We start from the raw sequence: 24,067 nt of genomic DNA, 5'->3' as shown, positions 1-24,067 counted from the left end.
TTTTAATATCGAAGAAGTGGGAAACCGCTGCATCTCGTCCAAACATGGCTTCATGCGTTCCCTTGGCCGGGTGATTCCGTGCGTAGGGGGTCATTTTGGATGTACCAAATGTTCTTTTTTAAAGTTCAACTTTAGGGGCTAAATTTGGTGTAGATGGCATACATAGTACCCCACAGTACCCCTCTGAGCGTGGCAGCGCTACAAGTTGACTTTTATTTTCACTCCCTATGAAATACGGCGGAATTTACAGAAATAATGACAGAATTTACAGATTACGGAATTTACAAAGCGAAGTTTTTAGTCTCCTGAACCGCTGGGTTACAAGATAGGTAAAAACTGTTGACGGTGTCATTTTCAGCATCCATGATAGCATTTTTCAGCGAAGGTTGTGGGAACTTTCTCCCTCAGATGGAGGAGCTACGGCCCGAAACGGAATTTACATCCATTTTTACACCCTTACCGTTTTGAACTCTTCTGACGGCCTGGAAGCGTCGTTTGACCGCCCCAGGTCCCGTGGGCACGGGCTTCTGGAAGTGTTTTTTATGTTCTTTCGATCCCAAGTGGTCGCGAGTTTCTAAAATGAAAAGGAACCCCAGTAGACCGTCATTTGTAAAAACAGCATAGGTCACATGGTCACACGGTGGACGTTTTCCCAAAGGCTGTTTCGGGTTCAACAAGTGATGATACAAAGGTCACCCTCCGTAATTTTGTGAAGAATAAGTCAGGGGAGAGAGTGAAATAGCCAGTTTTCTTTTGATGTGGCTGAGTCATATACTACAGCATGGCAATGTTGTCTTATAGGTGTTGGTGACCATGACGGAACTTACAAAACGACACTTTAGCAGCTTACGAAACCCAGATAAACAAAAGTTAGATCGACTTATCCACATGAGGACATGGTCTTCGTTTAGTAAAACAAATTTGAATTGCCCAAGCTACCAAATCAACCTCAGTTCAGGCGCAAGGCCCCGGTGACCTGAAATGACCCCCTACGCACGGAATCACCCGGCCGCTGCCACCACCTGCGTGAAGTATCAGCGGAGAAAGAGCGTACACATTGCCGAAAACGTGATACTCCAATTATGGACCACATAAAGAAGTCACTCTTGTACCCTTTTCTGTTAGACACTCGTTACGAAACAGCAGCGACGAAAGTCAATTTCACGGTTCTTACCGTTCTTCTGGGCATGGCAGCAGCTCCACATTGTCGACGTGTTCTGATGAGCGCAGCGAACGATTTGTATCCAAGCACTGATCTGCGATATTCACGCGAGAGTGTTGTTCACAATAAAAGCAGTGCAAGGAAAGAGTTAGGAAAATTACGACACTTTAACAAATTTATGTCCCGGCCTTTGTCGTTACACTCGTGTAAATCTTGTCAGGATGTCAGAAACCTGTCTGAAAACCTGATCAAAAGTCGCGCACCTCTGAAAGCTGAAAACTTATTCTGACATTCTGTAGAATTCAGGCCACCAACATCAGAGAAGGTTTTCAGAATTTCAGCTTTCAGAGGTGCGCGAATTTTGATCAAGATTTCAGACATTTTTTTGACTTTCTGACAATATTTACAGGAGTGTAAGATGCGACAAATTTGCCACTAATTGTCATAGCGAGTCAGTTCGTTTCGAATTTGGTTCCAAAAATCAACTTTGGGCGAAAACGGCCGTAGCTCAGTAAACGAGGGCGACAGGCAAGGCTGCTATGCGTCATCTTTAAACGTTTTATACAGATAAGTTCCTACAAAGAACTGCTCTTTGTAATACGAAGAAAACGGCGGCTTCGCAGCCTGCGATGGAAATCGTTATAAATACGAATGATTTTCTTTGTTATTCCAAGGGAAAATCCTTCGCAGGCTGCGAAGAAGTTCTTCGTAGGCTACGAAGAATTTTTCCTAGTACAAAGAAAATCGTTCGTATTACAAACGATTTCCTTCGCAGGCTGCGAAGCCGCCGTATTCTTTGTAATACAAAGAGCAGTTCTTTGTAGAGTTTTAAGTGTGTAAGCTTATTTGGCTTATTCGTTCAAAATTAATATTTCAAATATGCATTTTTCCAAAAAGGGAAGGGACCCACCATTGATTATTTTACCTTGGGCAACTAAATAAAATAAACAAAAGCACTGCCACCCATTACTTTTGGAAGTTGATTTTTTCACCTTATATTAACCTCAAAGGAGATTTCAGTCAAAGATTTTATCACGAGTTATCATTTTGAATGTTTCCGACGATCCTGTCTCTCTTCTCCACGTTGATTACTCGCTTTTCTGCAGGTGTCTCTCACGGCGATGAGCTGGGCTACCTGTTCCCCGTGGAAATGTTGTCCGCCGAGGACATCCGACCCGGCGATGTCGACCTGCTGGTCAGGGACCGGTGGACGCGCATGGTGGCCAACTTCGCGAAGTTCGGGTAAATCAATGAGAACCACCTCTGAAGAGTTTCTAAAATCAAAAGAAGCTTTAGCGTGGAAGAAGAGGAACAAAAGCTGAACAAAAGCGGAAGTGAGAAATGACCCCCCCCCCTTTTCCCCAAAAAATAATAAAAAAGTATGAGCGGTGAACAAAAGAACATTTTATAAATGCTACCGCTGAATTCAAATAGCGCTTCTGCCATCTGATTCAAAGGAAAAGCTTACGTCTCGTTACGTTTCGTTCCCTACCTGAACATGTGTTTCCAGCACTGCCAATCAAAACTTCCAGGTGTTACTTCCGTTTTAGATCCTCTTCGTCCGTGCCGGAGCTATCCTTTGAGATGAGCTTAAGGGGGCTCATACATGTTAAAAGCACTTTTAAAAAAAAAAAATTTTGATGTAGACGGATTAAGATTTTACAATATCTGCGTTAAAATCCTTTTAGATAATTTAGTAAGCTTCATTTTGGCTTAAGAGAAAGTGACTTTGGACATTTTTTGGAGATTTAGTCGAAACGTTTAAAATTTTGCTTCTCGTAAGATTTTGTTCGCATACTTGCTCAGATCTGTGGGGAAAAAATCAGGGAGACTCATCCCCAGTAGTGTCATAGAATTGACTAGAATGGGCTTTATATCTGCAATAGTTTTCAAGAAAAAAAATAAAAACAATTTTTTTGACAATTTTTTAAACAAATTTTTAAACAAAAAATTGTTTTTATTTTTTTTCTTGAAAACTATTGCAGATAGAAAGCCCATTCTAGTCAATTCTATGACACTACTAGGGATGAGTCTCCCTGATTTTTTCCCCACAGATCTGAGCAAGTATGCGAACAAAATCTTACGAGAAGCAAAATTTTAAACGTTTCGACTAAATCTCCAAAAAATGTCCAAAGTCACTTTCCCTTAAGCCAAAATGAAGCTTACTCAATTATCTAAAAGGATTTTAACACAGAAATTGTAAAATCTTAATCCGTCTACATCAAATTTTTTTTTTTAAAAAGTGCTTTTAACATGTATGAGCCCCCTTAACCTTTATAGCGTATTTTAACGAATCCCTGGACCGGAAGTCAAAGAACGAAAGTAAGATACAAAACTGCCTCTGCGCATGCGCAGACGCTGCCTCAGAGTAGAGGGGGGACATCTTTGGCATGCGCAAAAGCGGTTTTGGTTCTACTTTTTTCTTTGACTTCCGGTCCAGGGATTCGTCATACCCTAATCCTTCATGTTGTGCCTCCACTCCACTGTGATGGTCCTCCCCGTGGCGCAGGTTTCCGACGGCGGCGGCCGCGGGCTCTGCTGCCGACCCGGCCCTCAACGTGACCTGGCCACCGAGCACGACGGCGACGCCTCGCTACGTGGAGATCGGTGCGACGATGCAGCTGCGCAGGGGCTTCCCTTTGGAGGCCGCGTTCCGGTTTTGGGACACAGTGTACCAAGCGGTCGGCCGTCAAGCAGCCAGCGGCTGACGGGGGCTGCAGGCGCGGATCCAGGATTTCTGTTCAGGAGGGGTACTTCTGGCAAATGTCTATCACAGGTTGCCTATCTATAGGGGCATCATCGCAGATATTGCGACGTTTCGCCGCATTGACCGTCTAAAGAGTAAAGTGGGCCGTTTCTCGCTGTAAAATGCGCGTTTCATACTCTTAAGACTCTTTTAATCGAGGTGTGAATGGGTAGCATGTCCTAAACTATAGAGCTCGTGTGTTTTGGAGCGAGCTTCCGTCCTTGTGTAAATTGGGGCTGAATGTTTCTTCTTTTGTGCGGTTTTTATGTGATAACAACACTAACTGGATGTTGAAGTAATACGTGTATATGCGAGCAGAGCGAGCCACAGGTCGTTCATAATTACACTGAAAAACCGAACGTGATCTAGACCACACCACTGGTGTGGTCAAATGGGTGCCATTTTGACCACACCAACTGATGCGTTTTTCAGTCTAGGACTGGCGTTCTATTTGATTTTAAAAGGTTTCTAATTAATAAACTTACATGTTTGAAAAGGATTAAATGACGGCTGCAGTTAATGCCAGGGAGCGTAGCGATCCGCAAGCTCCATACTTTTTCAAAATTCTGGCTCAATTTCAACGCGTTTCAGAAGTTTCCAATCTAAAAGGCAAATAGAAATACAAATGCTCTGCGAGCAATGCGACCCACAAGTCATGGGTCGTTTAAGACTGCCGTTACGTTGTTGAAGAGGTTTCTAAAGAATGAATAAAACAATATCCCAATAGCATAACCTGCGACCCAGGCCCGTAGCAAACCCCTTATACTTTTCAATATTCCTATTCGTTACAAGGACTTAGACCGTACCGTCACCGTCAACGACGTCTTGTTCACCAAGCTCATCGCTTATTGCGAGCGAAGCGAGCTAAAAGCTCCGCACTTTCACACGTCAAATTCAAACTTTCCCATTTTTCCGCCTATCTTTACATTGTCTTCTCTCTCTCTCCTCTCTTTCTCCCTCTCTTTTTTTCCATGCGCGTCTCAGGGTTTGCCCCCCCCCCCCACACACACACACACGGATCCGCGCTTGATGAGTGCGAGAGAGACAGAGTGTCGAAAATGACTCTCGGAATGAGTCTGCAGGCGGAGATCAAAGGCCATCGATGCGCTGGCGCGAAACTGGCCGTCCCCTCCACCGTAGCCGCCTTTGTGTGCGTGTGTGTGATGACAAAGCGGAGGTGCAGGGTCGCTCGTGCCACTCATTCTTCGACGTGTCCTGGACCTGGCTACCTGCTGCCCAAGGAAGCCTTCCAGTCGGAAGGTAGTGACGAACAGTCAGTTTGTGGAGACTCTCTGCAGCCGGTCGCGGTCGCAGTGTCCGAGGCCCACACTTTGCTCGCCCCGAAACCGCCATGGCGTGGTCTCGGCAGGTCGTGGTGGTCGTCGTGTTCGCCCTGGCCGTCTGCGGCGCCCTGCCTCCGGGGGCTGTGACGCCCGACGCGGACTCGACGACCACGGCCTCGTTGACCACGGCCTCGTCGACCACGGCCTCGTCGACCACGGCCTCGACGACCACGGCCTCGACGACCACGGCCTCGACGACCACGGCCTCGTCGACCACGGCCTCGACGACCACGGCCTCGTCGACCACGGCCCCGTCGACCATGGCCTCGTCGACCACGGCCGTTCTCTCATCAGCTGGAGCGGTTTTCACGGAGGAGGCCTTCACTGGACCTCTCACGACTTGGGGACACGGAGCTGCTGGAGGTGAGGCCGCTTCAACGAACACGCAGAACTTATCTACGGTTGGATTTCAATAGCTCGTCGTTGTTTTGGGTTGTTTGGCCCCCTCCCCCCTCTAAGTGACAATTAGACCACCTGATAGGTATGCAAAATACCGTACTTCGATGCTTGCAAGCGCTTGCAAGCACACTACAAGGATTTGTGGTTGGCTTTGTGGGGGAGCATGCCATGCACTCTCTGCAGTTTCTAGAGTTTTTTGGGGGAGATTTCGGATTTCCAGAGATTGCAAGCGCTCTAGGGACACAGGATTTCTCAAATGGTCCCTTCCTCTACCCACTCTGGAGCTACCACTGCATCTGCGCATTCACTCCCAGGCGCGGCCGTCCTCCCCGAGGGAGCCGTCCCGCGGTTCAACCTCCTCGAAGGCGTGCGCCGACACCCGCCCTCCGAGGCTTGCCGACGAGCCCTCGACGACGTCCTGGAGGCCAGCACGCAGCTCCGGCTGTGGGCCCTCAAGAGTGAGTAAATCTCGACTGGGTTCCGGAAGAACATGAAGACAGGTGGTTGACTAGAGATGCAAATTTTCCGGAAACTTTCAAAGGGTCGGAAAAGAACCGGAAAAGTTGAAAAAAAAACAACAAAAAATTTGGAAAAATAGGAAAAATAGGAAAAATTAGTTTTTAAGCACTATCAACATGAAACCGACTACTTTTGTGCTTTGTTACAACTTAACTTATACTGACAATCTAAGATTCACAACAGCAACCTCAAAAAAAGAAACGCACGAGAAGGGATCACAACAGGGTATAAGAAGTTTGAGTGCACTGAGAATGGTGTTCACAAAGGGTTAAAGGTATGCTTTTAGCCTACTTTCAGGCGAAATGCCCGACTTTTTGCCTACTTTTCAGGCTGAATCTTTCCAATTTTTCCGAGGCCAGGGAAAAAAACGAAAAAAAACCAGTGTTTTTTTCCAATGTTTCCGGAAACTTTCCGGGCATTTTCATCCCTATGGTTGACTTTGTCACCTGCACGGTGGCCTTGACAACGTCCCTCGGTCATTTCACTTTCGCCAGTGCACTCTTCGTCCGTGGTGCTCCCGGACGCGCTGCTGGCCGCCAACATGTACCCGCTGGGCGACTTCGACGGCTGCCTGTCGGTGCCCGAGGCAGTGTACTGCCTGCTGGACGTGGAGGTCCGCCCGGCCAGGCAGTCCGGGGCGCCCCCTCTGCCGACGCACCCTGGCGACGAAGTGAGCCCCTTCGAGCCGCCGCACGGCCAGAACGCCACCCTCTGGGACCTGCTGCAGGTAGGCACGTCGCTGTTGGTGGATGAAGACCATACACAGTGGGCCAGAAGACCGGTAGAGGCCGCCGAAAGTCTAGACGCGTTTGAAGATCCAGAGTCGCTGAACATAGGACTCAAACCAAACGTGTGACCCCCACGAGGGTTCCTCGTGCGGAGGGCAATCCATTAGGGGCCGTTCAAATATGAGGTCACACTTTTTAGGGAGGGAGGGGTCAGAGAAATCGTGACCAAATGTGACATGGGGGAGAGGGGGATGAAGGCATTGTGACATCACACTTTGAAACAGTGTAAAGTTGCCAAATATAATAGATGTCAGCCTCTAAAAAAAACTCAAATCAGCAATCCCCGCCTACTTAAGCTTAAATTGTCACTGGCCTAAGTATTGTAGCTCAACTGTCCTTAGATTTTTCCGAACAAGTTCGCGTTAGACCGGATTTGTCAAAATGCAATCAAATTGTTATGAAATCCCAATTTAGGCACCAAATTAAGACGATCTTGTCGCGTATCTATCCCAGTTTCAAAGAATAATGATTTGGACCATGTGATGTCACAGGGAGGGGAGGGGTGAGTCAAAATAGTGACCACTCTGCAAACTGAAGTGTGTACATAGTACACTCTTATTAGAGCATGCTTCCTAGTACACTCTTATTTACAGCATACTTGCTAGGCACACGCTAAAATAGAGTGTGCCTGGCAAGTACACGCTAAATAAGTGTGTACCTTCCATGTACACGCCCAAATACACTCGGTAAGTCCTATCTAAAAGCATGGGCCAGTTTAAGTGTACTTGCCAGGTACACTCTTATTTAGCGTGTACATGCAATGTACACTCTATGTAAGTGTGTACCTAGCAAGTATGCTGTAAATAAGAGTGTACTTGGAAGCATGCTCTAATAAGAGTGTACTACGTACACACTTCAGTTTGCAGAGCATCTGTGACCATAGGGGGGAGGGGTCAAAAAATGAGCCTAAAAAGTGTGACGTCATATTTGAACGGCCCCTTAGTGGGGTCACACGTTTTGTTCGAGTCCCATTCAGGGACTCTAGAGCTCAAAAGGCGTCTTCAATTTTGGACGCACTTCTGACCCACTGTGCCGTGCTTGTCGCTAACGCTGCGGCGTGTCGCAGACTTCGGGCAACCGGCGGCGATACCGGCGTGACCTGCAGCAGTGGGCGGTGTGCGTGCCGGCGGCGTGCGGCCCGAGCGGTGGCCAGGCCGAGCAGGCGGCCAGGCAGTCCAGCGCGGCGCTGGGGAAGGCCGTGGCCGCGGCGGTGGCGCCGCTGGGCCGCGCCCTGGCAGTGGAGCTGCGGCTGCACCTCGAGCCCAGCGACTGCAGCGACTTCGCCGACCAACACGCCGACAGCTTCCAGGCGGCGCTGCGGCAGCGGACTTCCCTACTGCTCGTCACGTAAGGAGCACTCAAAAGACCTAAATGTTATGTACAATTTTCTACGAGACATCACAGTTTTTTGTGCACGCGAAATTTTCGTAAGGGAGTATGGGGCGATTTGTAACAGATTTTGGAATTCTCTATACAAAATTAAGAACATTCTGCATATCGGTGTCAAACTTGTGCCAGTTGAGCAGTCTGGCCCTTCATCTAGACTGTGCAGCTTCATTGGATCAATCTGGAGTCCGTGATCTTTGAAATCTAAGACGCTTTCCAAACCCTTGCATGCTGTTACGAATCGCCCCAGCATGGGGTGATTTGTAACAGCCATGGGGCTTTTCATAACATCCTACACATTAAATGAAACATCGTCGGGAATGTTATCTCCTCCAGCAGTTGTTCTTCGGATGTCCTGCAGACGCCTTAAAATCTACATTACAAGCTGCCCTTGACCGCCTCAGCATAAACTGACCGGCTATGTCAACCCTAACCTCACTTTTTTCAATTTTGGAGGAAATAATAGAATAACTCGCTTTAAAATGCATTTTGAACTGTGTAAATGTAAGGTAAAAAATTAATTGTGGGTCACATTTTTGAAAATTCCAAATTAAGGCATTTTATTATGACCTGGTGACAAAAGTGCATGTGTGGTCTTAAACTGTGGTCCTTGGACTAAGTTTTGCAGCATAGTAGCCCCATCTATCATCCTTATTTACTAAGCTGTGGCTGTTTTAAAAATAGTCTGTTTTGGCCCACAATTGATTTTTGGAACCATTTGTGGGTCAGCATTGTAGAAAGCTCAAATTTGGATATGATTTGCTTAAATGCGAGAGGAATTCACTTTTGAATATTTTTTTTCGGAATCGTGAAAACTGCAGGATCTGTAGCACAATGAATCAATTCTGGGTCATATCAATTGTGGGCCATTTCGTCTTTTTGCTCGTAAATTGACCATTTTTGCAAGATTTTTTCTTATTTTCATTAATAAAAGGTCCCTGGTTCTCAATAAACCAAGCAGGCACGTTTTTCACTCAAAGAGGAAAAATATGTAAACAGGCCTATTTCACTGTGAGACCGATGTGAGTTAAACGTCCTGGAAGAGACGAAACTTTTATAGTACATATTCTAGGGCCGCCGGTGTGGTAGACAATCCAACACCACACCCTGTCATCGTGAGGTATTGCTACAGTTTATAATCTATTTCAGTCAGAATATTTAGTCTGTAGGGATTGATTTGACTCCTACAGGGCCGGACTGGCCTCGGGTGCCTAGCCTCTGCAGTTAGAGAGCGGTCCCCTTCCGGGCGCGATGTAAGCCCCGCAATGCCCCCCCCCTTCTCCAACAAAAAAAGCCTTATGGCGGACTGGAAGTAAGTGTTAGCGTTGTCATTCGGGGCTGTAGCGTAAGCTTAACAACCTTCGTATTGTAGTACTAAATGTGACAGAGCAGAAAAATGGAATTTACTGCGATACATCAGTAATTCAGAAGCGCTGAAAACAAAAATTATTAGAAAAACTACCGTAAAATTCGTCTAAAATAATGGGTCAGACATGGTAGCGAACCCTCCTTTGCCATCACCCGCGCACCATGGCATCGAATGATGTCGGCTGTACTATGGTAAATTTATGTTCCCTGACCTATTATGAACCTAAATCAGCAAGGGCGTCCCGTTTTATCTCGTAATAGCTTCACGGTGGCAATTTGAAAAACACTCGATTTTACGCCTCGTTGGATGGGCGCTTTTTTCTCGACTTTTTGAAGGGCCTTCCTTTGAAGCCTGATAGGAGCTGTTACAGTCGTCGCTCGGACATACACGCTATTTGGGGAGACAAAGAAAGGTTGGAGGAAGGTCTACCGCGAAATTCAAATCGATTCAATATCCACAGGGTCTGCGGTGACCCGTCGAAAAAAATGACCCACAATTGATTCGTGACCCACAATTGATTTTTTACCTTATTGGAATCAGGCAGCAGATGATTCGAGAAATAATTCAAGCATTTAATTGCAAAAATTGCTTAAATTCTTGTTTTTATACGGGTCTGTTACGAATCACCCCAATTGCCGGCTACGCAAGAAATACGTCCCTAACTATCACTGGACAAAGTAAAAGCACACTGTTAAAAAAAATATGAAAATTCAGACTGATTTCGTCTTACTTGGTGGTCTGAATCGTAAATTCATAAAATGGTACGAATATTAAGACCAACTGTCTGAAAAGTTTGACCTGTTGTCTGAAATTTGAATTTAGACTAGCAAGTCTGAATATTTAGAGCGATGGCTATCAAGTTTTGTACATTGTCGTCCGAAAACTAAATTCATACTTGTGAAATCGAAAAACGAGTGAAAAAACCCCGTCCCCTTTGTACATTTTTCGATTTTCTCAGAACTTTTATCAATACTACTGTTGTATTTCAAATAATATTTACGTTTAGTGTCGTAAAAGCATAGAGAATGTTTCAGAGCTCCGAAATGGACACTTATTGCTCTATCCGCTAGGTGGCGCTAGTGTCGCATGGATGATCTCTTGGAGCTAAAATTGCCACTTGAAGGCGAAATTGCGAATATTTTGTTACAAACTTATTCCAAGTGATTGTCTGAAAGGGCATGAGCGCACCAAAGCAAGATTCAGGTTAATAAGTGCAGTATAAGCTAAATAACAAAGAATACAATTTCACTCTCGCGCATGGCCACGGGTCGGCGCGTGGTTGGGCTAAGGCCGCTCTCCCTCGCATTTCAGCAGTCACCTCTACACTGTGGGAAAAAATCACAGTAAATCCTGTAGTGATTAGTACAGCTGTGACTGTAGTTCAGAGTACAGGATTTACTGTACTTTTTTACATGATCTACTGTACTTTGTACGGGATTTACTGTATCACAGGAGTGGAGTACGGAATATCCTGTACCAGGTACAGTAAATACTGTAGCCAGGCACAGTAAATCCTGTGTTCTGAACCACAGTAAATCCCGGCATAAAAATTAACGGGATTCACTGTGGTTTTTTCGCACAGTGTAGCCTCTTCACTTCCTTTGCAAGTAGGAGTCTACTGCCGTGTACCTAATTTTTGAGTCAAGACGATCCGCTGAGCGTCTACGATAAACCGATGGCAAAAGTTCGCCGATTCGTGTTCTACTCTACAGAGTGGCATTTTTTAGTGCGACTGTTCAATGTCTTCGTACAACTTAGTCTGATAAAATAGACCGACTGGTATCATTTTTCATACAACATGTTGATCTGAAAATTCAGACTAACGTCGTCTGAAACTTTCAGACCGCGAAGTATGAAAGTTTTGGTATGAAAATTCAGACTGAATGTAAGTAAATCGACTTCTTACAAAAAATTATGAATTTTCAGTAAATTTTTTTAACAGTGCACCTTTGCCACGTGGTTACATTGTAAAGGGGTCACGCTTCAAGGCCCCAACGGTACTTCGATGGTGATTCATACCTGGGGAGCCTCAGACAGAAACTTCCTAGAACTCAAAATAAAAGATCTGCCTGTTTTCGGTGAACCCTATATTTCAGACGCCCTCCAAAACTATAACTGAGCACCGATCACATCCGCTTCGATTGTTGAAGGACCCTGTACTTGAAGCGAAAGAGGGGCCATACTCAGATTTTCCTCGGCTCCCTCCACTTAAATTAATAAACGCATTTGTTACGAATCGCCCCTGTTACAAATCGCCCCATACTCCCTTACAATTTTCGAACGATAAACTGCACATTTTTCGCAATTTTTGTACAAATTTGTACAAAAAGTCCGTGTGCACAAAAAACTGTGATGTCTCGTACAAAATTTGTACAAAAACATTTCGTGTGGATTCTCCAGCATTGTATTGCAAACTGTCCCCTGAAAATTGACAACTATTCCCGGGAATACCAGGAAATGGATTTAGCGTGTGACTTTTCAAAAATGTCGAAATTGATGTATTCTAACAGAAAAAGATTCGTCTTGACATGACTAAAAAAGCCAACTTATGTCATGGGTTTTGATGGTAAATTAGAATTTTTTTTTGAACTTTGGAAGTACGTTTATTAGCCACTACAGTACCATCGCGATCGCTGTCGCCTCGATCGCTGTCGTGTGCGAGAGAGACGGACATAAGATTCGGCGCTAGCCCGCTCCGCTTGCCGGGCCGAGCTACCGGCAGCGCCGACGCACGCTTGCTCCGGCCAGCCAGCGGCCGGGCCGAGCCTAGCCATGCCCCCCCCTCCCCCCCGCCCCGCCCCCCTTGCCCTGCTGATGACTGGCATAGAATTCATTTTGACCCCTCACCCAAGTACGAATTCTTGCAGGGCATATTTCGCTCAAAATATGCTGTATGCCGAGTTTTACAATACGTCGTACAAGCTGCTGTGACAGAAGATGCCATGCACTTAAGCCGGAAAACCTCTCCTCACCGTAAAAGGGAGGGGGGGGGGTGTCTAAAGGAGCGGAGCCTCCCAGCTCAAAATTAATACCCAGATGCTTTTTCGACTTACTATAACGTCGGTATGTGTGCCCCAATGTCTTCCAAAAAACTTACACGAGCCATTTCTTTCATTTCAACTTGGTGAATAGACCATTCTAGTTTTTGCTGTGCGACCTGCGCTCCCGTCAATTTGTATGCTGATGTCTTGCAAAGCAGCCTGCTGAAGGCAGACTAGCGCCTCAGGCCTGGGTGTGTCAACTTCAGGCGTGGATTGTCGGATCCGGCCTCGGAACTGGCGCAGCATCGCGAAGCCTGTAACGTCCTTCCACGACAAGGCAGATCTGGCTTACACCTACTCTACAAATCAAAGAGTGTACATAGTATGCTCTAACTGGAGCATGCCTGCAAGCACGCTCTAGCTAGCGCATGCCTGCCAAGCATGCACTAACTAGTGCATACATGCCATGTACACGCTTCCTGATGCAGAAAACTCCCTATCCCTTATGCAGTAAATGTATGCTTCAGTTAGCGTGTACATGGCATGCTCCAGTTAGAGCATACCATAGTAAACTCTTTGATTTGTAGAGTACCTTGTAGCTTTCTACTTAATGTCCCATCGCATCGCACGTATGACAATGAGTACTAGACATACAGTATTTAGTGTGACTTGTCGAGATGAATCCATTTCTGTCAAGTGATCTCAGTTTGGACAATTTTGAAATTTCACCCCAGGAAATGAAACTAAAACGTCCTCTTGGATTCCAAGGCGGCTCTCTAAATAACCGTTCTTGGACACCCACTACCACAACCCTGTTGTCAGAAAAGTAGGCACGGTTCGAGGGAGGGGGAGGCGGTGCGAAGAGTGACGTCTTTTTCCAATTCTGGAGGCAGGCGACCCAAATTGCATGCAGAAGGTAGGCAACATTTACAGTCGCCCATTTGGCCTACATCCGCGGTATCCTCTTAAACCGTGATTTCCTACCATACTGGCGTTCAACTGAAAAAATGGCACATTCGCTAAAGCATGGATCAACATTAAAATAATTGTGACGTCATCAGCCTTACTCGTTTTACTGGTACTCCCACCCCATCGTCTCAGTCAGCGGTGCGTCGAAAAATAAAACAAACGAAAAAAAAACTCAGCTCTATAAGACTCACGTAGAGGAGTTAAACCGTTAATCTTTGAGTAGCTTGCTATCAAAATCTTTGTCTCATCGCGAGCTCTTGGTCTGTGACATTCTCCTAATAAATTATGTCCCATTAGTGCGACCATTTGCATTATGCATTTTATTCGCACGAGTCCTTCAGTAATTGGTGGCCGTAAAAACAGGGAACTCGCTGGGCGCGCGTTTATAGTAGCTCTCGAACTGCGACCGGGGAGGGGAAGAGTAGCGGCGGCCGCGACGCACAGTGGGCCAGAAGACCGGTGGAGGCGGCAAAAACTCTAGACGCGTTTTGAGCTTCAGAGTCGCTAAACGACTCAAAGCGAACGTTTGACTCCATTAATGGATTCCTCGTTCGGAGAGAAATCCATTGGTGGGGTCACGTTCAGTTTGAGTCTTGTTTAGCGACTTTGCAGCTCCAAAACGGGTCTAGAATTCTTGCTCACTCCGCCGATCTTCTGGCCCACTGTGTCACGCCATGCCGCGCGTCACTTAACGCGGGAGCGGCTGAGGGGTCGCGCGGTCGTGCGTGACATGACATTTAGAGTGTGTGTGCTTGTGTGTGTGTGTGTGCACAACACTTCCAAAACACCCCCACGCTCTCATACCCCGAAATTCGGTCCTGTCTACTGATTTAATTTTCACTATTCGCCACTTTTTTGACTTACATTGGGAGGTGTTTGTCCTTCTTTCCGGAGTTCTTGCTAAGTGTGTATTTAGATTCTTCAGGAACAATTGACAGGAAACTAGAACCTGACCTGGAGCTGACTTCAGCGAGGATTAATACTTTCGGAGACATTCTGGCCCGTTCATTGAGAAGTGACTAAATCCCACATCTTGGCTAAACAAGTTAACAATACAGTCTCTACAAATATGACGTATTATTTCAGAAAAACACCTATCTTAAAGACAAATTTTGCCTAGAAGATGGGCCATCCGCTACTGCACTTCAATGCCGTGTTGAAAGCAGGTGCATGCGAAAAAGAGTCAAATTTGAAAACTTCCGGTGAGTGTGAGAATGAAAAATGCTTTGTGTGTTTGCGCAGCGTGTTGGTCCTGGCATTCCCCGCCCTCTTGCTGGTGGCCTCGGTTCGGACCGCATTCCGTAAATCCAACGACTGCAGCCTCCCGGCTCTGAAGCAGGGTGAGTGCATTAGGAGAAAAAGGTGCAAGTACGGAACTCGTCTGGTCAGCAATTTGCCTGGACCGTCCGAACTCGCCTACTTCGGGATCCTTTTGTTCCTTGCCCGTTCACATGAATTCATATTGCAGGGGTATCGAGTTACGGCATCAAAATGCTGAAATTCGGCCGTATTTGACCCCCAAAAGGTATTCTGTTAGTACGAGTTCTTGCACAGCTAGCTAGGGCTTGTGTTGTGTGTCGCGAGAGGTAACTCACTCGCTACAAATGGAACAAGTATGGATGTTCCGCATTTTCAGCGTTCTTCCGTCGTCTTCTATGAACGTTTTTCGTACTGAAGTTAAAGTACGGAATTGTCCCCAGGGAGTCTGTTGGGCCAACTACAGTACAAGGTACATCCCAAAATACGAGTTCTTAGATATAAAGAAAAGCTTCTCTTGGTTTTTGAAAAGAATAAGTCTTCATCCAGACTAGCTATTTCTGTTCTTTTTTTTTTAAATCTCGAATCATGTTTAAAAATCAAACAACAACGTAAAAACTTCAGATCTTTTTTTCTGGGAACATGAGAAAAGTAAACTGCTCCAGACCCACTGAGTCCCTTGTGAACGGTGAGATTTGTGGGCGTTAAAGCTCTAAAAATTGAATGGGCGGACACATGGCCAAATCATGGCGCGACAAAAAGTCACGCAAACGTCGAAACCTAGCGTGACAGGATATTCACGCCGTAAAACGGCATGACATGTGCGTCACGCCGTCATCTGACGTGAATGCACTGTGTGGAATGGTGCGCAAGAATACTTTTATGAGAAAAGTCATGCCAAAAACCGGCATCACGCCAAAACTTGGCGTGAATTCTGAGTCACGCCGATTTTTGGCATGACTTTTCCGTCATACCGTTTTTTTAGCGTGACTCTTATTTCACGCCCCAGCAGCGGCACGGAGTCACGCCGATAGATTTTCAGTGTAGTAACTCCACTCAGAAGTATGTACTTAAAATTTTTCTATATGTTCGAAACACAAGACTGCGCGTGCCTTGTATTACAAGACGTTCTTTTGCATTATAAGAAAACACGACGCAGTCGTATTGTAAAACAATTCTCTCTTAACGAGCTGTCTGATCTGTATAACATAGCTTTTTTTTTGTAATTCAAAACATTCTAAGGGAGAGTTCCGTACAAAGACGAGACAAACCCACCGAAATATATTAGGACACAATTTCTTTTGTAATTCTAAGAAAAGGTTTATATACAGAATTAAGTAATACTAGAGAATAATTTCATACTACAACTGCACCGAGTTTTCTTGTAATACAAAAGAATGCTTCGTAATACAGCAGTCGTCCCTCGTACAATCTTTTGTGTTTAATCCTGTAAATCTCATTCCCGTTTAATTTCATACCCTATGGTTGAAGCTCGTACCAATCACCGGAGGAGGCGGTCAAAATCAAAGACAGGTTTTGAGCTCCAGAGTCGCTAAACGGGACTCGAACCGAACGTGTCACCCCACCAACATATTGCTCTCCGAAATAGGAATCAATGGGTAGGGGGTCACGCGTTTGGGTCGAGGCCTGTTAAGCGAATCTGGGGCTAATAAGGATGTCCAGAGTTGTGGCCCACCTGCGGGGGCAACCACTCGAGAAATCCACTGCGTCACTGAGCCCTTGAAATCTCTGCAAATCTGAAATCATTACCCAAAAGGCAAAAGACAGGCAGATTTTGGGCGTAAAATTGAACCAAATCTTGCGAAATCCGACGGAATTTCTGGTCTTAAGAAATCTTGTGTCCCCAAACATCGAACGTGGTTGCCCCCCTCGCCCACATGTGCGGCGGTTCGGGAATGGTCTCGACTTCCCACCTCTGGCCGTTTTCACTCTTAGACTCGTTCTGAGTTTTTGTTTCATAACGTATAGACGCTTCTGCGCATTACTAGGCGTATTAACATTTTTATTTGTTCTACAAACATTATTATCAATTTTTTCATGACAAACATGTTTAGCTTCGTAACGAAACTCTGTTCATACGCGCAAACGTTAATGGTGAATATTGATAAAATGTTGATTGAAGGATTGTTGACTGCCCCAGGCGCGCTGGGCAGGGCGCTGGACTGCTTCGCCGCACAGGACACGTGGCGCGCGCTCTGCCGCCGCCAGAGTTCCCACATCCACTGCATCCAGGGCCTGCGCACCCTCACCATGTTCGGCATCATCATGCTCCACCGCGTCCTCTGCCGGGCGAGTGTCCCGCTGCTCAATGCGGACTACGTGGAGACGGTACTTCTTCCTGCTCACGCACGGGCCAGAAGCGAGGGGTGAATCACTAGTGTACTCATGAAGACAAATTGGCCCGTACTCCGTGTACTCACAATTAAAAAAAAAAAACTAAATTCGCCTATCTTTGACACGATTTTGTGTTAAGTATCGTCTAAACAAATAAATAAAGTGAAAAAAAGTTTTAAAATGAGAAATTTACGAGTATGAGAGGATGTACTCACCCGTACTCGCGTACTCATGTGTACACCAGCACACTGAGTGATTCACCCCTCGGCCAGAAGGCCGGTGGAGGCAGCAAAAATTCTAAGCGCGTTTCGAGCTCCAGACGCTAAATATGACTCGAACCGAACGTAAGGGAGGGTGGGGCGAATCCGGACGTTTTTTTTTCTTTTCCCCCTAGACGCTAGTTAACTCACCATTTTTCAAAATGACCAATTTGAGAATAAATTATTTTGTTTTTGATTTATTACATAATTAAATCACATTGTATCACAATCTTCTGAAATTATGATGTTTAAAGCATAATTAGGAACAATAATTAAACAGCAAACAATTAAAAAACTAGCAAAAAGTAAATTTGCTGAAGTTAAAATTAAATGTTAAGAAAGACTGTTGACGTCTTTTGGTTTTACCAGGACACTGGGGTTTTGGCAAAATGGCACATATATCACTAAGGTGAACTGAGTTGAGGTCAGGAATATTAGGCAGTACAAAGTTTGGTAGATTTGACTCAACTACTTTTCTCAAATACGATATCTCTAAATCGTTATCCTCATCTTTATCTTTAATAATTTTTCCTACACAATGTTTTAACTCTTTGCCAACCTTGAAGTTAACAATGACGTAGTCACCCTCAGTAGGAATTGGTATGTCTGGAGGCGCTGGGCTTTGAGCAGGCTTCGCCATTTCCACTGGATCATCAATTGCCTCTTCATCAGATAGTTCAAAATCAAGTACTCTGGATGTTTTTTCTTTCTTCTTCTTGTTTCCCTTTTTCTTCTTATTCTTTCCCTTACCTTCATTGGATTTGTCTTCTTTGGCTTTTTCTCTTTTTCTTTTCCTTTCCTCAGCCTTGTCTTTTTTCTTCTTTTGCTTCTTTTTCTCTTTCACTGATAGCGGTTTTCTCTGGGGTGTCAGTGGCCACCATACACTTTCCCTTTCGCCGTGGCTTCTTTGGAGGATTTTGGGGTGTGGCATGTGGGAATCCCCTGATAGCTTCTGGGCCCAAAAAAGACTCATTGTTTTTCTCGGGCACTTCATCTTCAATAGCTTCAGCATTTTCAGTGATGACTTCAGGTGTGACTGCTTCTTCAGGGCCTGAAGGGTGTGGCTGTTCGGTCACTTTGGCCATGATAAAATCACTCTCCTGAAAGACGTCTCTGTTGAACGGAGAAATTCCAGTTTTTTCAAAGCTATGGATAATGGTGTTGGGCATTGCTGCCTTGCTGAGGGCGTCACGCACAAAACCTGCTACATGATAAATTGTTACAGAAATTGCAGGGTTGCTTAGCATGAATGAGCTAATTGCATTATCATAGTATTTTTGGCTGAGCGATAGCGAAGCCCTTGCCGTGTTCGGGGGCACCAAAAAGTGACTGGTCGTGAGTCTGTCTGTCCGTCTCTCTGTCTGTCTGTATGTAATCACTCACGTTTCTCAGCAACTACTGCACTAATAGAAACCAAATTTCACATCAAACATCTCCCAAATCTCCTACAGGGGGAGTTTATCTCAGATTAACAATTATCATCGTTTGAAATATTCAAAACATCATTTTGAACTAGGTAATTAGCGTGTTTAGGTTGGTAGCAGCGTGTGGCTGACCAATTTCTCATACCGGCTGCCGCGCTTGCAAGCCGTCTGCAAGACGGGACGGCACTTATGCAAATAAACAAACTAAAGAGCAAAGGGGTTCTCAAATAGGTACTGAGATAGTTTTTTAACATTCTAGAATGATTGAAACCCTTCCGGGGTGTCAACATAGGAAAATACGGAAACTAAATGTGAGAATGGTTTACGTGTTTCGTTCCCCTCTTCCCCCTCCCCCGTTACAGGGCAACAGGTCAGTGCACTGAGTGTAGTTGTGGATTGTAAATAGAATGTTTTCTTTGCCTTTGTGTGCATCTACTGATTTTATTCTCTCTGATACTATCCTAATTTTTAAATTTCATAGTAAATAAAATCAGGTAAATGCATGAATAACTTCTGTTGAAATTAGAAGACATGTTAATTGTCTTGGTTTGTCTCGGGTAAATGACACTCTATTGCAATGCTGCAAGCTAACATAAATATTCTAGTACTTTCATCTATTGTTTAAAAGAATCCATAAATAGATGTATTTTGTGCAATAAATAATCGATATATTTAGTGCTAACAGATTTTGAACTGATATTGGGTTTAATGAGACGATTCAGGTTTTGAGCGGTGGGTGACTTGGTAATTGCTTTTAATAGGACGATTCCTTTCACTTCACCAAAGCTTGTGTCCGACAACTGGAACCAAGTATTTGGTAATGATTTAAAAGCTGGCCTTCTTAATGTAAGCCCAATGTTAATACTATACTGTATTCTTTTACTCTAAAGATAAAATATTACAAGGCATGAATAAGGTAAATTAAGTTGGCGTATTGAGCAACAAGTGGCCTCTGCATTTGACTTCATGAGACGATTCACTGAATTTGACAAAACTTGTTCTCCGTCGAATGCTTCAGATCAGCCTGCCCTAAACTGAGTCACTTAATGAAAACTATGATTACATATTCCAGTCTATATTGTTTAATTCACTGGTTTTAAATGAAAGAATGACAAAAGGCTTCTCAAATATAACTAATAAATTTGTGAATTCATTAGTTTGAAGAAAAAGATGTATCGAATAGTGAGTCAAGCAGACGAGTAGCTAATTAAGCGATTCAATGCTGGCAATGGAATGTTACTCGACTGAAGAAATCACATTGGTGTGGCATTAGGGTATTGGTGACGACAAAGGGTGATCCATGAAGACCAACCAAGACCCATTCTTTACCGATTATTGATCAATTTGATATCAATATTTTTCAATCGAATCTCATATTGATTCTTGGAGTTTTTGGAGTGCTGATTATGAAAACCACTTCCATTTCTACTCCAGACTTATTTTCATCTCAAATTAGGTCATTTCAGACCAAAATTTTCAGGTCGAGTTTTATATTGTTTCCTGCAGTGTTTGATGAGCTGAACTCAAAAATAACTTCCAAATTTTTCTCAGACTCACGCTTTACCCAATTTTGACCAAATTTAGACCAAAATTTTTGAATTGAGTTTGATGTTGATCCCAACAGTTCTTTGTGTGCTGATAACGAAAATCACCTCCATTTCGACTCCAGACTTATATTTTCTTCCCAAATTAGGTCATTTTGGACCAAAATTTTAAAATCAAGTTTTTTATTTTTTCCTGCAGTTTTTGGTGCGCTGAGCTCAAAAATGACTTCCAAATTTTTCCTAGACTCACGCATTACCGAATTTTGACCAATTTTGGACTAAAATTTTGGAATCGAGTTTGACGTTGATCCCAACATTTTTTTTGTGTGCTGATAACAAAAATCTCTCCCATTTATACCCCAGACCTACATTTCACTCAATATGAGCCCACAAGCTGCAGTCCGAAGTGCACAAATTCGCATCGCTCAGCCACACTACGCGCCCACACAAAACGGCGCGTACCCCTAGTTTAAAAGGCCCAAAAAAGCCTACATCTAAAGGCTGTAACTTGTGTGTACAATGCGGTGGGAAAGTAAACACTACAACTCCATTATCTTTGGCTAAATCTAACACTGCAGTTGAAAAATGGGTATCCACATTATCAAGGAGAAGCAGTGTGGGATTTTCTTTGGAAGACCTAGTACATTTTATAAAATGTTTCATTATATCTACAAAAGTTTCTTTGGTATTGTAACCTTTGTCACTAGCTAAACCTAAGGTCCCTGGATATGCGTTAATTAACATATTACTCTTAAATATCTTTCTAGGAAAAATCATCACAGGAGGGAGAACTTCTCCATGAGCCCCTATAATCACAGAAGTTGTAACTGAAACGCCTCGCTCTGAAGTCTTAACTTGATGGACTTGTTTGACGCCCCTGGGAGATACAAGTCTTCTTGTATTTTGCACAGTGGAGGTGCACGTCTCATCTAAGTTGTAAACCCTTGAGCCATCTTTAAATGATTCATTCCTGTTCAGTACCTCATGAAGCTTGTCAAAGTAATTGGACACATTCGGCTTGTTAAATGCCATGGCTCGTGCAATGCAGCAAGCCTCTGGAGTACGAATAGACAAACTCTTTGAATGCCGCTTCTTAAAACCTATTAAAGACAAAAGAAAAATAAAGTCAACATCATTTTGCATATTGTTTTATGGTAAGAGAAATATTACATGTATTTTACAAACATACCATGGAACCAATCAATTCCAGCCATTTTGGAATCGTGCCAGGTCTTGGGGCAAGGTATATTATTAGCCATGGCTACTTCGTAAGCTAGTTCACGAACCTTCTCCACTGATAGGCCATATCCCATCTTACAAATCTGGATACAATATTCTTCCAAAGACTTTTCGTGATCTTCATTATAAACTGTTTGACCACCAATAGAAGTTTTGAACACCATCTTGGGTGCCGTTGCAGTATCAATGCCCCTTTTCTTCACTTTTTGTACCATGTCCCATAGACTAGATTTGTTAACATTGCAATGTTGTGCAGCAGATCTCAATGACCATCCATCTTGAACTAGCTTGACAGCTGTCAAAACTTTGCTTGGGCTTGCAGGCTGCCTGTCAGTCTTTTTCTTGTATGCTCGTACCATCGTAAAGCTGCAAAGGAGAACAAAAAAGGGTTATTTTGTATCAAATACAATAAAATATGATAAGGGAAACATTAAGAGGGAACAGTCCATGTGTTGTTGACAGTGGCCATCAACGAAAACATAACCTCTCAACACCGCAATTTAGAACCAAACGAATAGATTTAGAAAAGCCATTACTTGTCCGAAATCACCCCGTCAAAACGTGTCCGTATTCGCCCCGAGTGTAGTTAAAACATTAAAACAATGACTATATCGAAAATATGAGGTAGGCGTCAATGCCACTTGCGGCAAATTGAAGACAATGAAATGAAGATTTAGATGAACTGCCAGTCATTGGACTTGAATTAAAAAGAAACGACGAAAATGACATGGATAGAAGGACAAGAGTTCTAACTTTTACCTGGTTTTGATGGTACCCAAATTTTGATGATTTCTTGACGCCAAACGGCGCCCCTCGCCCACCTCCACGTGCTGAAATTTTCATATTCACACGAAGATCTTGATCTGTAGTCGGTTAAGCGGTTGTGCCGGTCACTCTTTGGTGCCGACAACCGTCAACCGGCTGAGTGCAGCGACAGATGGTAGAGCGGAATTAGGAGGTGGGTCGGTGGAAAGGACGCACTGAGTTTAGATAGCTAGTCGACCGAATCACCGAGCACTCACTCGATATGCGTTCACGCGTGAGGACGTCCCGAACAGATCTGCCGCTCTCGCCTCGCGTCTTCCGGCGGCAGACGGCCCGCGGCTGGCTGTCCGACGGGTCGCGAATGCAACCGGATATGCATTCGCGACATCGCCTTTTCTTACAAGAGGGCCGCGACCAAAGGGCGCGCCTCTTCAAATGGGCCGCTTCCCTGACATCTGTTATGAAAATTACAGCGCTACAATAACTCCATCCGCGCAAAATTCAAACTGTCCGGATTCGCCCCATGTCCGGATTCGCCCCACCCTCCCTTATGATCCCATCAATGGATTTCTCTTTCGAACAAGGAATCCATTGGTGAGGTCTGACGTTTCGTTCGAGTCCTGGTTAGCCACTCTGGAGCTCAAAACGCGTCTAGAATTTTGGCCGCCTCCACCGGTCTTCTGGCCCACTGTGTTTCGTGGTAACGTTGCTTCTAAGGTAACCGTCGACGCGTTGCAGGCCATCTCGCGAGTGGACAAGGTGGCAATGATGAACAGCACCGGCTTGGTCGCCACCTTCTTCGTCATCAGCGGCTTCCTGGAGGCGTGGCTGCTCATGAAGCACAACGCCAAGCACCGCCGCTTTAGCGTCGCGGTCCTGGTGCAGCAGTTCGCCAATCGGTATTTGAGGTGGGCACTGCGATGACGCTAGATTTTTTGTCAGCATCTGGTCCGAGGAATGTCACGATATCGTGATTTATCGAGCAGTTGATAGATGCATCAATGGACTTCAAAGAGCTCCAGAGTCAATGAACAAGACTCGAACCGTACCTGGGACCCCACCAATGGGTTCCTCGTTCGGAGAGCAATTCGTTGGTGGGGTCACACGTTCGGTTCGAGGCCCATTCAGCGCCTCCGGAGTTCGAAACGCGTCCGGGATTTTGAAAACCTCCACCGGTCTTCTGGCCCACTGTGAGTCTGTGCCCTTCTTCAGACTGCTTCCGGCGCTCGCCGTGGCGCTGGCCATCGAGACGCAGTGGCTGCAGTACATGGGCTCGGGGCCCTTCTGGGGCCAAACGGCGGATAAAGTGATGCGGGACTGCCAGCAGTACTGGTGGACGCACTTCCTCTTCATCAACAACTACGTCGCCCAGGGGTCGACTGTGAGTCTTTGAGTGTTGCCCCAGTAGTGTTGCCGCCGAAAAAGAATTCCCTCGATGCACCACTGTCCCCCAACTGTCGAAAGGGTTGCGAGCCTCGGCCAGCATGCTCCCGAATAGTTATATGAAGAAAACCAAAGAGCCTTGTGCAAACATGTAAGAGACAATTGACCCTTAAAATAT

General features: G+C 45.0%; 2 protein-coding genes across 2 annotated transcripts in view; both read left to right on the top strand.

Moving 5' to 3' along the window:
- The window catches only part of LOC117644061 (esterase B1-like), a 35,316-nt gene extending 32,908 nt beyond the window's left edge, over positions 1-2,408 (top strand). Inside the window, exon 12 of the mRNA XM_034383246.1 lies at positions 2,269-2,408. Within this exon, the coding sequence (XP_034239137.1) occupies positions 2,269-2,408 (140 nt within the window). The remainder of the gene's footprint in view (positions 1-2,268) is intronic.
- Positions 2,409-8,194: 5,786 nt separating this feature from the next.
- LOC117643526 (nose resistant to fluoxetine protein 6-like) lies at positions 8,195-24,061 on the top strand. The gene is made up of 5 exons (XM_034382454.1): positions 8,195-8,304; positions 14,905-15,002; positions 17,081-17,268; positions 23,245-23,414; positions 23,719-24,061. The coding sequence occupies exons 3-5, from the start codon at positions 17,191-17,193 to the stop codon at positions 23,897-23,899; spliced, it is 429 nt and encodes a 142-aa protein (XP_034238345.1). The 5' UTR covers positions 8,195-8,304; positions 14,905-15,002; positions 17,081-17,190; the 3' UTR covers positions 23,900-24,061.
- Positions 24,062-24,067: the final 6 nt, after the last annotated feature.

The sequence above is a fragment of the Thrips palmi genome, unplaced genomic scaffold (genome assembly GCF_012932325.1).
Source record: "Thrips palmi isolate BJ-2018 unplaced genomic scaffold, TpBJ-2018v1 HiC_scaffold_17, whole genome shotgun sequence".
Lineage (NCBI taxonomy): Eukaryota > Metazoa > Arthropoda > Insecta > Thysanoptera > Thripidae > Thrips > Thrips palmi.
The sequence above is the reverse complement of the archived record's forward strand: the minus strand, read 5'-3'. Positions and strand labels throughout refer to the sequence as shown.